Raw genomic sequence first — 12,159 nt, 5'->3', positions numbered from 1 at the left:
CGGCCGTTGCTGGAACGGTCGAGGCTTCTGGCCCAGCGTCTCCCACCTGGATATTTGCCTAGCGACGGCCGCCTCAGTCCTTTACGCCACATACAAGAAACTTTCATCTCAGTCTCCCCCGTCTCCACTCTCCTCCCTCTCCCCTCTTCTCTCTTTTTCTTCTCTTAATCCTGGGGTTTTATGGGTTGAGCATTAAAAAAATTCGCCTGCAATTTGGGATTAGATAAATACTCTCATTAGGGGGGGAGAAATCGTGCTACTTGATACCTCCCAACTTCCCCGAGACCGCGGCAGCATCTGGAACCGAGAGCGCCCGGCTCCCGCTTGGCGGGCCCTGGGGACCGCCTGAGCACATTCCAGCGCGCACTGCTGCCCCACCTCGCCGCGCCGGACCTCGGCCCAGCGCCGCAGCTGCAGGCCAAACGGGGCCAGGAGGAGGCGGGAGTGCGAGAGTTTGCGGGACTGGGACAGGGCACGCACCCAGGCCTGGGAGGGCTAACCCCGGCACACAGAGCGCAGGCCCCGGCCGGGTAGCGCCGGGCTAGGGACGCAGTGCCGCCGAAGCTCACCCCAGGGCGCCGGCATACTCTTCCCCCTCACACTAGTGCGCTCCAGCCCGCGCCTTTCCCCAGAACCGAAAGCGGGGGTGTATTTCGTTTTTTCCCTTAAATCTCTGCACATTTCGGGGGCTCGGAGTCCTGGGCCTCGCGGACTATTCCCCGCGGGGGCCTGCGCGAGCCAAAGGTGTGTCCCCGCTCGGGTCAGCGCTGCGCTCTGCGCAGTTTCTTTTCCTGTTAAGTCTTTTTCTTGTTCATGTTTTTCCTTTTCTCCCGTTCTTTTATTGTTTTCTCTCTCTCTTTCTCTCCCTTTTGTGAATGGGCCGCGGCGTCTTTGTTCTGGAGAGAAGCGCCCGTGTCGCCGACTTTTGTGAACCAGAGAAGGATCTTGTAAAACCCCTTCTCCTTCATACTTCCCCACTCCCACCCCTCCTCTTTTGCCCCTTTGATTAGATGTTCCCTCATCGTCAAAAAAAAAAATGTAATTTCGTTAGCCTGGCGGCCACTTTCTTTGAACATTAGCTCGCTTTCAGCTCCAACTTCAATTAGAAGGAGTTGATTTTGAGAGATCAACAAAAGGACCGACCAAAGCCTTATTAAAGGTCCTAAGAAGATCTCCCGGGTTCTTTGAGAAGCAGTTAAGGAAACAGTGTGCCCTCCATCATATTCTGTTACCGTATTTTATTCGGACTCCAAAGGAAAGTGTCGCTTGGGGGAGGGGGAAGCACTTTGAAGAGCGGCGGCCGCGGCCCCTTTTCACTCAGCGGGCTCCCCCTTCCTTCTCCTCCACCTCCTCGCCCCGCGCCTGGTCCGCTCGCGGTGCCCGACCCTGCGGCCCCGCAGCACCAGCGCTCCCCACCGCGAAGCGCCCGGTGGCTCCTTGACTCGCCCTCACACTTACTCCTGTTCAAACTTTTCACTCCGCCTGTTGAGGTGGAGGGGAGGGGGGATTAGGAAGAAGCGGTAGGAATTCCTCGAAAGGGAGTAAAGTGCCTAATATTCAGGAGGAGGTGCCATTTAAAAGAATTGCTTTACTCAGTGTTGGGGCGAAAACACTTTTTTTTTTTTTTTTTTTTTGCGCTTTGACAAGTTCATCCAGGTAGACGTGTTTGAGAAGTTTGTTCGATTGGGAAATGGGCTTCGCCAGTACGAACGATCCGGGGAGATCGCTTCAAGGAGGCTCCTGCGGCATGTGGGAAAGAAACTGAGGGCAGGGGTCTGTGGCCATGTTTTCCACCGAATTGTCCCTTGTAAAAGGAGAACGGGAAGGAGACAGTGTGAAAGAGAAAGTTTCCTATCCAAACCTTTCGATTCAGAAGTAGAGTGTGTGTGTAAGGGAGAGGGGACTCTGGGCTCCAACATTTCAAAAGAAGCGTTTAGGATTTGCAAACACCTTTCGCGGGGCCTGGGAACACCAGGAGACGCCGAAGAGCAGGTAAGTGGCCGTGCCTCCCCTGCGGGTGCTGCTCGCAGGCGCGGGAGTCCTGAGGCGCCGAGGCGGGATCTGCGCACTGGGAGCTGCTCCCGCGCTCGGCAAAGTAGCCCGTGCCAGCACGAGCCGCCCGCGGCGTCCCTCTGCGGGTGGTGGCGCGGTGAATGAAGACGCTGGGGCCCGCGGCGCCGGGAGAGGGGCCGGGGGCCCGCTCCCCTCCAGCCCGCGGCTCCAGGGTCCTCGCGCCCACCGGGCCGCCGAGCTGGGTGGCGCACGGGAGAGCGAGAGAACCGGTTCTCCAGCACCTCGCCTCCTTCTGCCACTCCCTCCAGGGCGCCAAAAGGGCGAGAGAAGGGTGGGGAGCCCCGGGGCGGCCTCGGGACCGGCGTCCCCTCCACGGCCTGGGCTCCCGCGCTGCGCTCGTCTTCCTCGCGTCGCTCTGCGCCGCGTTTGCCGCCAGTCGAGCCCCGGAGTTAGCGCGCGACCGGGGCGGGGCGGGCGGGCGGTGAGGGCGGGGTGCAGGGGGCGGGGGAGGGCGGGGGCGCGCGGAGGTAACCCCCGGCTCGTGCTGCCATTGCCCGGCTCCCTGTCACTCAGCCCGCGCGGGGCCAGGGATTGGCAGCCTAGCCCGGTTACGCACTCACCTCGCGTTCACATACCCGGGGAGGGCATTAGAAAGGTGATCAATCTTCATCAGGCTACATTTCCAATCACCTAAACAACCCGGCCAGACAAGCCACTCCGACAAGGTAAATCTCTTGATTTATTTAGTTTCCGAAGTGCCTCTGCGGGTCTTCCCCAGCCCCCACCGCCTCCACGCTGCATGGAGTGCCACGGCAACCTCGAGCCACCTCCCAGCTCTGCCCCCTCTCACCCCCACCCTCCTCCTTGCGGCCCCTCGGCGCGGTCCCGGGCGAGGCAGTGTCTCGGGAGCGTGTAGGGCTTTGCAAACAAAGTGTGTGTGTGCAATAAAGTGAAACCTGGAGGGACACGCACAAAGCCACTGGAAAGAAAGAGAAAGGGAGGAGGGAAGTTGGGGAAAGAAAGAAATCCGGGGGTCCTAGACCAACCGCCCAACCCGGCGGGTAATTCCTGTGCTGCTCTGTTTTGCAGGTTGGCTGCCCGGAAGGTCTGTGTGAGGGTGCGAGGTAGATGGTGAGCGGCCCCGGCAGCTGAGGGCAGGTAAGGAGAAAGCCGGGAGCCGCCCGGGACTCTGGGAATGCGTCGGTTGCTCTTGCCTCCCCGTCCTCAAACGGGTCCCCGCTTCCCAGGTCCCCGGCACGTGGGCGGGGCTGGGAAGCGACCTGGCTCCCCTCTTGCTGCGGTGAGGACCCCGGAGCTCTGCTGCGGCCCCGCGCCCCTCCCCCGCCTCCTCCGAAGTAACCGAGCTGAAGTGCTAAGTTTGAAGAAAGTCTTTGAAAACTCACGCAGCAGCCTAGAAGAGTCGCCGCGGCTGAGTCCCATTCTCCTTCGGCCCCAGAACCCAGGCTCTTTCCCTTCTGTCGCCTTCCCTGCAAACTAGGTTCTCCCGGCCCAGGTCCCATGGGGACGGGAGCGGGAGGCTTCTTTAGCTCTAACTTCTTTCTTTCCCTAAACCCTCTAGCCCGGGTCCCAGGTCTGCTTTGAGTTCCTTGAAGCGGGGTAAAGCGACAGGTCCTCTGGGGTCTCAGTTCCACACCCCCAGCGCCACTTCCTGACTCCTGATTGTAGCGCCTCCGTTTTGGGGCAGCTGGGGAAGCCAGGCGTCGACCTTCCAGCCCGGGTCAGAGCGAGCTACGCCTCAGAGGCCTAGTTCTCTAGTCTCGATCGGGTCCTGCGGCCGCGGGTTCAGCTAGTAGGATAGGCGGGGAGCGCACCGGACCTGCTGCACTCAGGCCTCCCAAATCCGCCAGACCCTTGGGGCGCTGGGCAGGTCACCTTTCAACCCCGGCCGGGACCCCATTGTCCGCAGCCAGGACCGGCTTGCGTTGACGAAAAACGGCCTGCGGCTGTGGCGAGGCGTCGGTGACCTCGGGCGGCGTCTTAGAACCACCACCTGTACAGTGACCCTTTCTGGTCGCCTCTGCGGGACCTGGGCTTGAAACTGTGGTCGAGGTGTGGGTGGGATTCTGGGTAAGCAGTCTTTCAGCAGCTGGGCACAGAGAAGTCAAGTGGAAGGGCGGCTGTAGGCTCTAGGGCCGGGACCCAGCCGAGGAGACTTTGGCAGGTCGCACTCTCCCAAGTGGGCAATGCGTCCTGGAGAGGCTCAGGTGCCGCTAGCCCTCCGCAGTGCCTCACCTGGGCTCTCCGGAGTCTACCTGTGCGTCCCACTTTCAAAAACGTTTGAAACAACGCCTCATACTCTGGGTCTCCTGCCGCCTGGGGGCCGAGCAAATGTTTTCTTGTGTGGTGTGAGGCCCGTTCTCACCCGACCAGAATTTTGCCAAGTCTTGGGACCTAGCCGACTCTGCGGTTCAGGCTCTGACCTCCCAAGCTTGGCCCTGATTTTAACCTCTCCTCACTCCTAGTGTCTCCCTAGGAGTGTCTGGCCCATTCCAAGCCCGAAAAGAGGAGATCCTGATCCAACTATTTTACTTTTCAAAGAAGCTGTGGTCTTTGGGCTAAGACCTTATAGAGCCGAGTTGACCGCCCTGTACAGTTCCATAACCGGCGTCCCCTCCCCATCCTGTGACTCCTTGCCTCGGACAAGACCAGGAAGCCGTGATGGCTGGGAATGATGGTTTCCGTGTGTCTCGTGTCTCCATAGGCTGGGCCCCCAGACGCAACAGAGCTTGAAGGACTGCGCAGTGGGAGCCCCGCACTGCGCCCGGCCCCGGCCCCCTGGATCCTTCGGGGCGCCTCCACCCAGCTGTTAGCATGATGTCTTACCTCAAACAACCCCCATACGGCATGAACGGGCTGGGCCTAGCCGGACCGGCTATGGACCTCCTACACCCCTCCGTGGGCTATCCGGGTGAGCACCGGCCCCTGCAAATCTTGGGAATCCCCAGCCTCCCGGGTTTAAGCACAAACTGTCGTGGATCGGCCCAGGGAACCGGTTGCCTAGTCTGTTTACGGTGCAGAGCACGCTGCAGGCTCGCAGGGCAGAATCGCGGGTCGGTGAGGACGGCCGGGGAGGCGAAAACGTGAGACGTGAGCCCTACTTGCCTGGCCACACCGGCACCTTGTCTCCCGTTGTGCTCCCACTGCCAGCACAGGGCGCATTTACCCACGGATTCGATTTCTCATGGGTGGTGTGTGTGCGTGTGTGCGTGTGTGTGTGTGTGTGTGAGAGAGAGAGAGAGAGAGTGAGAGAGAGAGGATCTATGTCTTTCCCCCCAACATTGAATGAGGAGTATGGACACTTGCTAGGCCCTGAGAGGAAGGGCCGAGCTTGCCTTATGCAAAGCAACTGGCTGAGCTGAGGAGGGGGGATTCTCCCTCCCTAATTAAACTGTCCTCTAGACGGGTGGCCTGCACCAACTTTTGCACTGTTGATGTGGACGACTTGAGCCGAATCCTGGCTGTCTTTTCTAGGTTCCACTCCTTCACCCCCATTTTTTCCCTCGGAAAGTGTTTTCCAGGACGTGTTTCTGCACACCCCTTCCCCACCTTCCGGCCAGGGAGAGTGTTGGGAGGGGGGCAGTGAAGGAAGAAAGATTGTATAACTTCTCTTCCTTTCTTAACCTCTGAGAGGCAGGGAAGGGGGCAGCCCTGGAGTACCGGAGACACTGGCTCCCACTCGCTCACACATGCAGTTTCTCCCACCTGTGGCTGTCAGGCTCGGCCTCCCTGGGGAGTTGTTTTTGCTCGGAGCTCGGCTTTCTTTTGCAACGCCCTGGTTCAGAGCCTGCCAGGGGCCGGTCCGCGTCCTCTAGCGCGAGTCCGCGTGGCCACCACTGACCCGACGCATCCCCGCGTTTCCCCTCAGCCACCCCGCGGAAGCAGCGACGGGAGCGCACCACCTTTACGCGCTCTCAGCTGGACGTGCTCGAGGCGCTCTTCGCCAAGACTCGCTACCCTGACATCTTCATGCGCGAGGAGGTGGCGCTCAAGATCAACCTGCCAGAGTCCAGAGTCCAGGTGCGCGCGCTCGCGGGACTTCAGGGTCGGGGGTGGGGTGCTGGGGCTGGTTGGAGAGGGCCTGGGAAGGGGGGTCTGGTGTGGGGGCGGGCTTACAGGCTGGGTAGCCCCTCTCAGACTCCCCCTAGCGCTGGCCCGGGCCTGGCAGAGGGGCCAAAGTTAGAGAAGCTAGCTTAGAGCCCTGATTCCGCCCTTGGCCCCGGGGCGCCTTTGCTATCCAAAGTGCTTTTTAGGATTGCCGGAGGACAAGCGAGGCTCCCGAAGGTAACGTGCCCTGAGAGCCCGACACTTGCCCCTGCCTCTTTGGCTGCCGCAGGACTTGGCAGTTTCCTTCCGGGTCCTGAATTCTTCCTCCGCTCTTGCCTTGTATCCCGGGGATCCTGGAAATAGAAGAGTGGGGCTTGGCCAGAGCCTGGTGCCCTGTCTGGGAGTGCGCCCCACGGGTGGCGCCAGTTTGATTAGACATTTCCTTTGCCCAGAGAGGATGCTGAACGCAAAACCTGGCTACCAGCTTTGCTGTTTCTGTTTTTGCGGTGAAAAGGACCCGAAAATACTGTTCGGATTATAACTCAGAACTCTCCTCAAAGGGCTTTTATCTTGCCTTTTCCCCCCCAGAGGCTCGAGACAACAGGAATGCCATGTCTTGTACCGGGGCCTTTCAAGAGGACTGAGAACTTTATGACTGTCCTATTTGGTTCCCCATTTGGAGCCAAGAAGTCCAACGAAATTCTGCCCAGGCTTCCTTCCCTAGTCCCCCGACTACTGCCTCTGTTTCAGCCTCCTGGCCTTGCTCCTGCTTCCATCCAAATTCTCGCCCTGCCCAGCACCAGACCTGCAGGGGCGGAGGGGTTCCGGCCTCAAACTCGGGGACTGTCCCCCACTCCGCGGCCTGCTCTGTGCCTCTCCGCAGTTTACTGAGCTCTATTCATAGAAGACAGGGCGTCCAAACATACATAGGTCTGTTGGGAAGCAGCCAACAGCATCAGTTTAGAGATGGCTGAACTTCTGGCTGGACAGACACAAATGTTCCGCCCTCCGGCAAGTTGCGCTGGGGGGGGGGGAGTGCACATCCCTACTTTGCCAGAGGAGGGTCTTTGAGCAGAAGGATGGGGGAGGGTGGAGGAGCAGGGAATGCAGGGTCTGGCCGGGCCGGAGATGGGGAGGGGAGGAGGCGTCGATAGGAGAGGGATGCGGATCCTAGGCCGGGTGTTGGTCCAAGGGGCGGGGGAGTGGCAAGCTCTACTCTCCCCCTGACACGCTCTCCCCCACCCGGCCCGCTGCAGGTCTGGTTCAAGAACCGCCGCGCCAAATGCCGCCAGCAGCAGCAGAGCGGGAGCGGGACCAAGAGCCGCCCAGCCAAGAAGAAGTCGTCCCCGGTGCGGGAGAGCTCGGGCTCCGAAAGCAGCGGCCAGTTCACTCCGCCCGCTGTGTCCAGTTCCGCCTCGTCCTCCAGCTCCGCATCGAGCGCTTCGGCCAACCCGGCGGCTGCGGCGGCTGCAGGCCTGGGCGGGAACCCGGCGGTGGCAGTCCCGTCGTCGTTGAGTACGCCGGCTGCCTCGTCCATCTGGAGTCCGGCTTCCATCTCGCCCGGCTCAGCGCCCGCTTCCGTGTCAGTGCCCGAGCCTTTGGCCGCGCCTAGCAACGCATCGTGTATGCAGCGCTCGGTAGCCGCAGGCGCCGCCTCTGCCGCAGCCTCCTATCCCATGTCCTACGGCCAGGGCGGCAGCTATGGCCAGGGCTACCCCGCGCCCTCCTCTTCCTACTTTGGCGGCGTGGACTGCAGCTCATATCTAGCGCCCATGCACTCGCACCACCACCCGCACCAGCTCAGCCCTATGGCACCCTCCTCCATGGCGAGCCACCATCACCACCATCCCCATGCGCACCACCCGTTGAGCCAGTCCTCAGGCCACCACCACCACCATCACCACCACCATCACCAGGGCTACGGCGGCTCGGGGCTCGCCTTCAACTCTGCCGACTGCTTGGATTACAAGGAGCCTGGCGCCGCCGCCGCTTCCTCCGCTTGGAAACTCAACTTCAACTCGCCTGACTGTCTGGACTATAAGGACCAAGCCTCATGGAGGTTTCAGGTCTTGTGAGCCCAGGAGTGGGAGGAAGAGAAGAAGAAACGCAACTACCTGCGCCCTCCGTGGTCCCCGTCCAGTTGTTGCTGCTGCTGCTGCTGCACTGCCCGCCTTTGCCTCGGCTTTTCCAGACCTGAAATTTCACGCTCCCAAAAGATGCCCATTGCTGCACTGCCGCCCTCATCTTTGTGCCACTTGCTTGGGGGATGTGCAAACCTTGCCCACCCCTTGGATGAGGGGACCGGTGCTTCGGCTTGGCCCACAAGTTCTATACGGGAGAGCTGTGTGCTCCCCTCCTCAACCCCTAACGAACTCCTAAGTCACCATCTTCTAGTCTTTCTGGACAGTTATTATGCGCTTGCAGCCTTCGGAGGCTCTTCGCTCTGACTTGCTGTTTGAGCCCTACACTTTAATTTATTCTTTCTGGACACTGGAGTCACTAACTGGCATGTGTCTGCCTGTTGGAGTGCACCCATACTCTACTCCAAATCAAAACAACCACTAAGCGTTTCTCGCGTGCAGACTGCCGCCCCTTCAGCTGCCCTAAGCCCCGCTCCCCGCCTGCAGACCAGAGCTTCCCGGCGTTTCCTCCTCCCCAGCCGGATGCGCTGGGACGAGGCCCGGAGGGAGGAGCGCACCCATAGCCTCTCGCGCACAGCCCCGCCCTGCGTAGAACTGGCTCAGGCTTCCGCTTCGGCGGGAATGCTGTATATAGTCAGGTCCGTTCCAGGGACCACTTAAACTTTTTAGTTGCTGTTGGTTGAACTGAGCATATCTCGTCTTAGAGCCCAAGAAATAGACTTTAAGATATATACAGCATATATATATACACATATATATATAACAAAAGCAAAAAATATTTTCCCTCTGTCCCCTTTCCTCTCTTCCTCAAACGATGGCGCTTTTACTTTTTCAGTTGTTGCAAAGCTTCCCTGCCCTCTCACACCTTCTCCCTCTGTGTATTTATTAAAGAGAATCGTTTGGTTTCAGGAAGCTGCGCGCGGAGGATTGGGAGGGTCTGGGAGTGTGAAGGCAAGAGCCAAGTCAGGGTACAGGGGAGGGGGCTAGTCTGGGCCGGGGCGCAGGACTGAGCCCTTCACCAGGTCTAAGCACAGGGTCGCAGTTCCAGTTAAGAGATCAAAACCAAAAGAAAACAAAAAATAAAAATACAGCATTATGGAAAAACAAACAAACCCAGGCCCCAAACCCCGGTTCCAATTCCTCTGTCGGCTTCTCTCTCTTTAAACAACCCTGTTTTGTCTAGTGAGTTTTTAGTGCACCTTCATTCTCCGAAATCTGCGGAGAACCCACGCCTGTATATCAGTTTTGGCTTTGGCCTTTTCGTCCAGTAGGTGGGAAAGTAATTTGTAAATTTGATTTGTCCGATGTGAAGATCGCAAATTACTTGTTGAAATGTAAGGCAGTCCCCTTCCGCCCCCTTTATCTACATTATTTCCCGAAAATAAATGCAAATTAATGAACGGCTTGTCAGTGTTGCTCTTCTGCTTCCAGCCCAGGTCCTGGTCTTGGGTGGGTGGAGGGGACTAAAAAGAGGAAACCCCCGTGTTAATAACCCGCGTGTTAATAACCTGTGTGAAGCTGGAGGCCAAAGAAATGCTCTCCTAGGGAGGGTCCCCCCCTCCCGGTCAGCCCGGCCTCTTCCCCCAGGCGTTTTGACCCCGTATCCCCTCTCGCCATCCAGGACAGAGACAGGTGTCAGGACTCAATTCCCGAAGCAATTCCTTTCTCTTCAGAGGCAGGAGCCTGGCACTGATTTCTTCACCCTAATTGCCTGCACCAGAAAGAAGAGGGGGAGGGGAAGAGGGTCGGGAGGCGGGAAAGGATAGGTCTGTAATGCTCTCAGAGCTGAGCCAAAAAGGAAGAGAAAACAAAACGACAAAAAACCGATCCGTGTCTTGCATGTTGGCAGCAGACGACCTTCCTTTCTGCTGAGCTGTCCCCGGTGGCTTCACGGAGGCCGGGGGAATCCGAGTCATCCCTTCCACGTGCTAAGATGTCCCTTTAAACCTTCAGACCCTGCCAGAAGTAGCCAAAATATCTTTGTTCGTATTGCTAAGTTTCTTTAAAACGCAAACACAAAATCTAGAAAAGTCGATAGGGACGCGTTTCACTTTGGCAGGGGAAGAAGACTCCTGGCTCACACAAGGGGGTTCGGAAGGACGGTTCCACCTTCCCCTGAGGAAGACAGGGGTAGGGGTAGGGATGGGGTGAGATGATCCTCCAGAAGACCCAGAGTCCATACTCTGGTCCGAAACCTCCTGGGTGTAAGGCCCAGAAGCTGCTCAACTTGTCCATGGGCGGGAAGGATATAAGGAAACAACGAAAAGTTTCCTGCGAGGTGACCGACACACCCTATTCTTTGCATTCCGTGTAAGACCTGAGAACACAACGTGAGGCCGGGTTTGGAGAACGACCCCCTCCTCCAGGGTCCCGCACCGAGCTAGGTCTCAGTGCTGCGAGCCCCGACTGGAGGGAAGCCCTCTCGGCCGCGTCCTCCCTCCGGACTCCGTAGGCCCGTCTCGGACTCCGTAGGCCCACGCCTTCCCACCCAACAAGCCCAATATACCCGACTCCGCAAAGGCCCGCAAGAGGGCGGAGCCACGGCCCCTCTGAGCCTGGCCCCGCGGCGCTGCCGGCGGAGGGCGACCCAGCGCGCCGGTTCGGTGTGCGCTGGGGCCCCTGGAATGCGGGGCCCACGGAATGCGGGGCCCACACGTGCCAGGGAGTCCCGGCCGGCGCAAAGAGGCTTCCAGCTCGCGCGGCACAAGCCTGGGCACCGGGGCTGCAGGGCCTACCGGGCGCTCTCCTCAGCCGACCCTGCCTGGCCTTCCCCAGGGCCGCCCTGGTTCACGCAGCCGCCGCCAGGGCCGCTCGAGGTTCTGGGCTGCCTCCCCCCGCAGCTCCCTGAGGCGGGTTCTGTGCGGCCCAGCGGTCCTCCTGGCTGCGCGGTGGAATGAAACCACGAGATACGGCTCTGCACCCGCTCGGACAACCGTGTGGCCTCCGGAGCAAGGTACTCAACCCCCTGGGGCTCAATTACGTCGCATTTGTTATTTGGCCCAACTCTGTCGGGGTTGTTCCAGAACCTCACACTTTGGGCCGAGGCTGCGGGCACGTAGGTGTGACGCATCTCCGTGGCCTGGCCCCTCGGCGGCTTCCAGAAGCTTCGGCGCCCGTGTACTCGGGCAGACGGGGACTAGCGGCCGGGCGCGCGGAGGCCCGGCGGGATTTCCCGCCCGGGGGACTAGGCCTCGAGAAGAGGCACGTGCTTCTTCCAGGGCCTCCCAGCCTGTGCCGAGGCCCCGCCGCGCTGAGTGGAAACCGGGAGCGGGAAGGCTCTGGGACACCTCAGGCTGCCGGGACGCGGGAGCTTGGGGGAGCGGGGAAGGTGCGTGGCCGCAGCGGGGGCGACCGGAAGTGGCCGGACGGGGTGGGGGCGCCCAAGCGGCGCCGAGTGCAGGCGGCGGCGGCGGGAGCGCGGCAGGTCCTTCCGGGCCACCTGTTACAGGCAGGTTCTCTGAGAACCGCCCTCAGCTCGCCATTCTTCTGAGGGAAGAGGTTTGTTTGGGTTTTGGTGTTAGTGACACAATGGAAGCAACTAGAATTGAAGCAATTTAAGGAGATTAAGCAACTTCAGAACACTTAGCAACGTTAAGACGTCAACAGTTTTGTTCCTTTGAGTGCTCAACGAAATCTTCATGTTTTCTACTCATGGCTTGTGTTCTCTGCTCAGACTCTGGGGGCAAAAAAGTCTACCTTACAATGAACGTATGTGAGGTGCTTTAGGGCTAAAGGATAGGTCGTGTTTGTCTTTTTAAAATATTTTTTTAAAATTCTTAAAACCATCTTAAGAGCACCGCATTAATTTGCTGAAGCTCTGAAAAGATTCAGTGAAGTAACGTCGTTTGTTGTAGAGCTTTTCAGTATTTTATAGTTAGTGGCTACTGAGGGCATATGGAAACAACATTTCTCAACGTTGTAAATGGTTTTTTTTTTGGAA

General features: G+C 59.1%; 1 protein-coding gene across 1 annotated transcript; it reads left to right on the top strand.

The window, feature by feature from the left end:
- Nucleotides 1–4,751: 4,751 nt before the first annotated feature.
- OTX1 (orthodenticle homeobox 1) lies at nt 4,752–8,153 on the top strand (the record flags this gene model as incomplete). Its single annotated transcript, XM_079720834.1, has 3 exons — nt 4,752–4,942; nt 5,900–6,051; nt 7,335–8,153. Exons 1-3 carry the CDS (start codon nt 4,846–4,848, stop codon nt 8,151–8,153), a joined length of 1,068 nt encoding a protein of 355 aa, XP_079576960.1. The 5' UTR covers nt 4,752–4,845.
- Nucleotides 8,154–12,159: the final 4,006 nt, after the last annotated feature.

The sequence above is a fragment of the Hyperoodon ampullatus genome (assembly GCF_949752795.1).
Source record: "Hyperoodon ampullatus genome assembly, chromosome: 15".
Classification (NCBI taxonomy): Eukaryota; Metazoa; Chordata; class Mammalia; order Artiodactyla; family Ziphiidae; genus Hyperoodon; species Hyperoodon ampullatus.
Note: the sequence above shows the minus strand (reverse complement) of the source record. Positions and strands in the feature narration are given on the sequence as shown.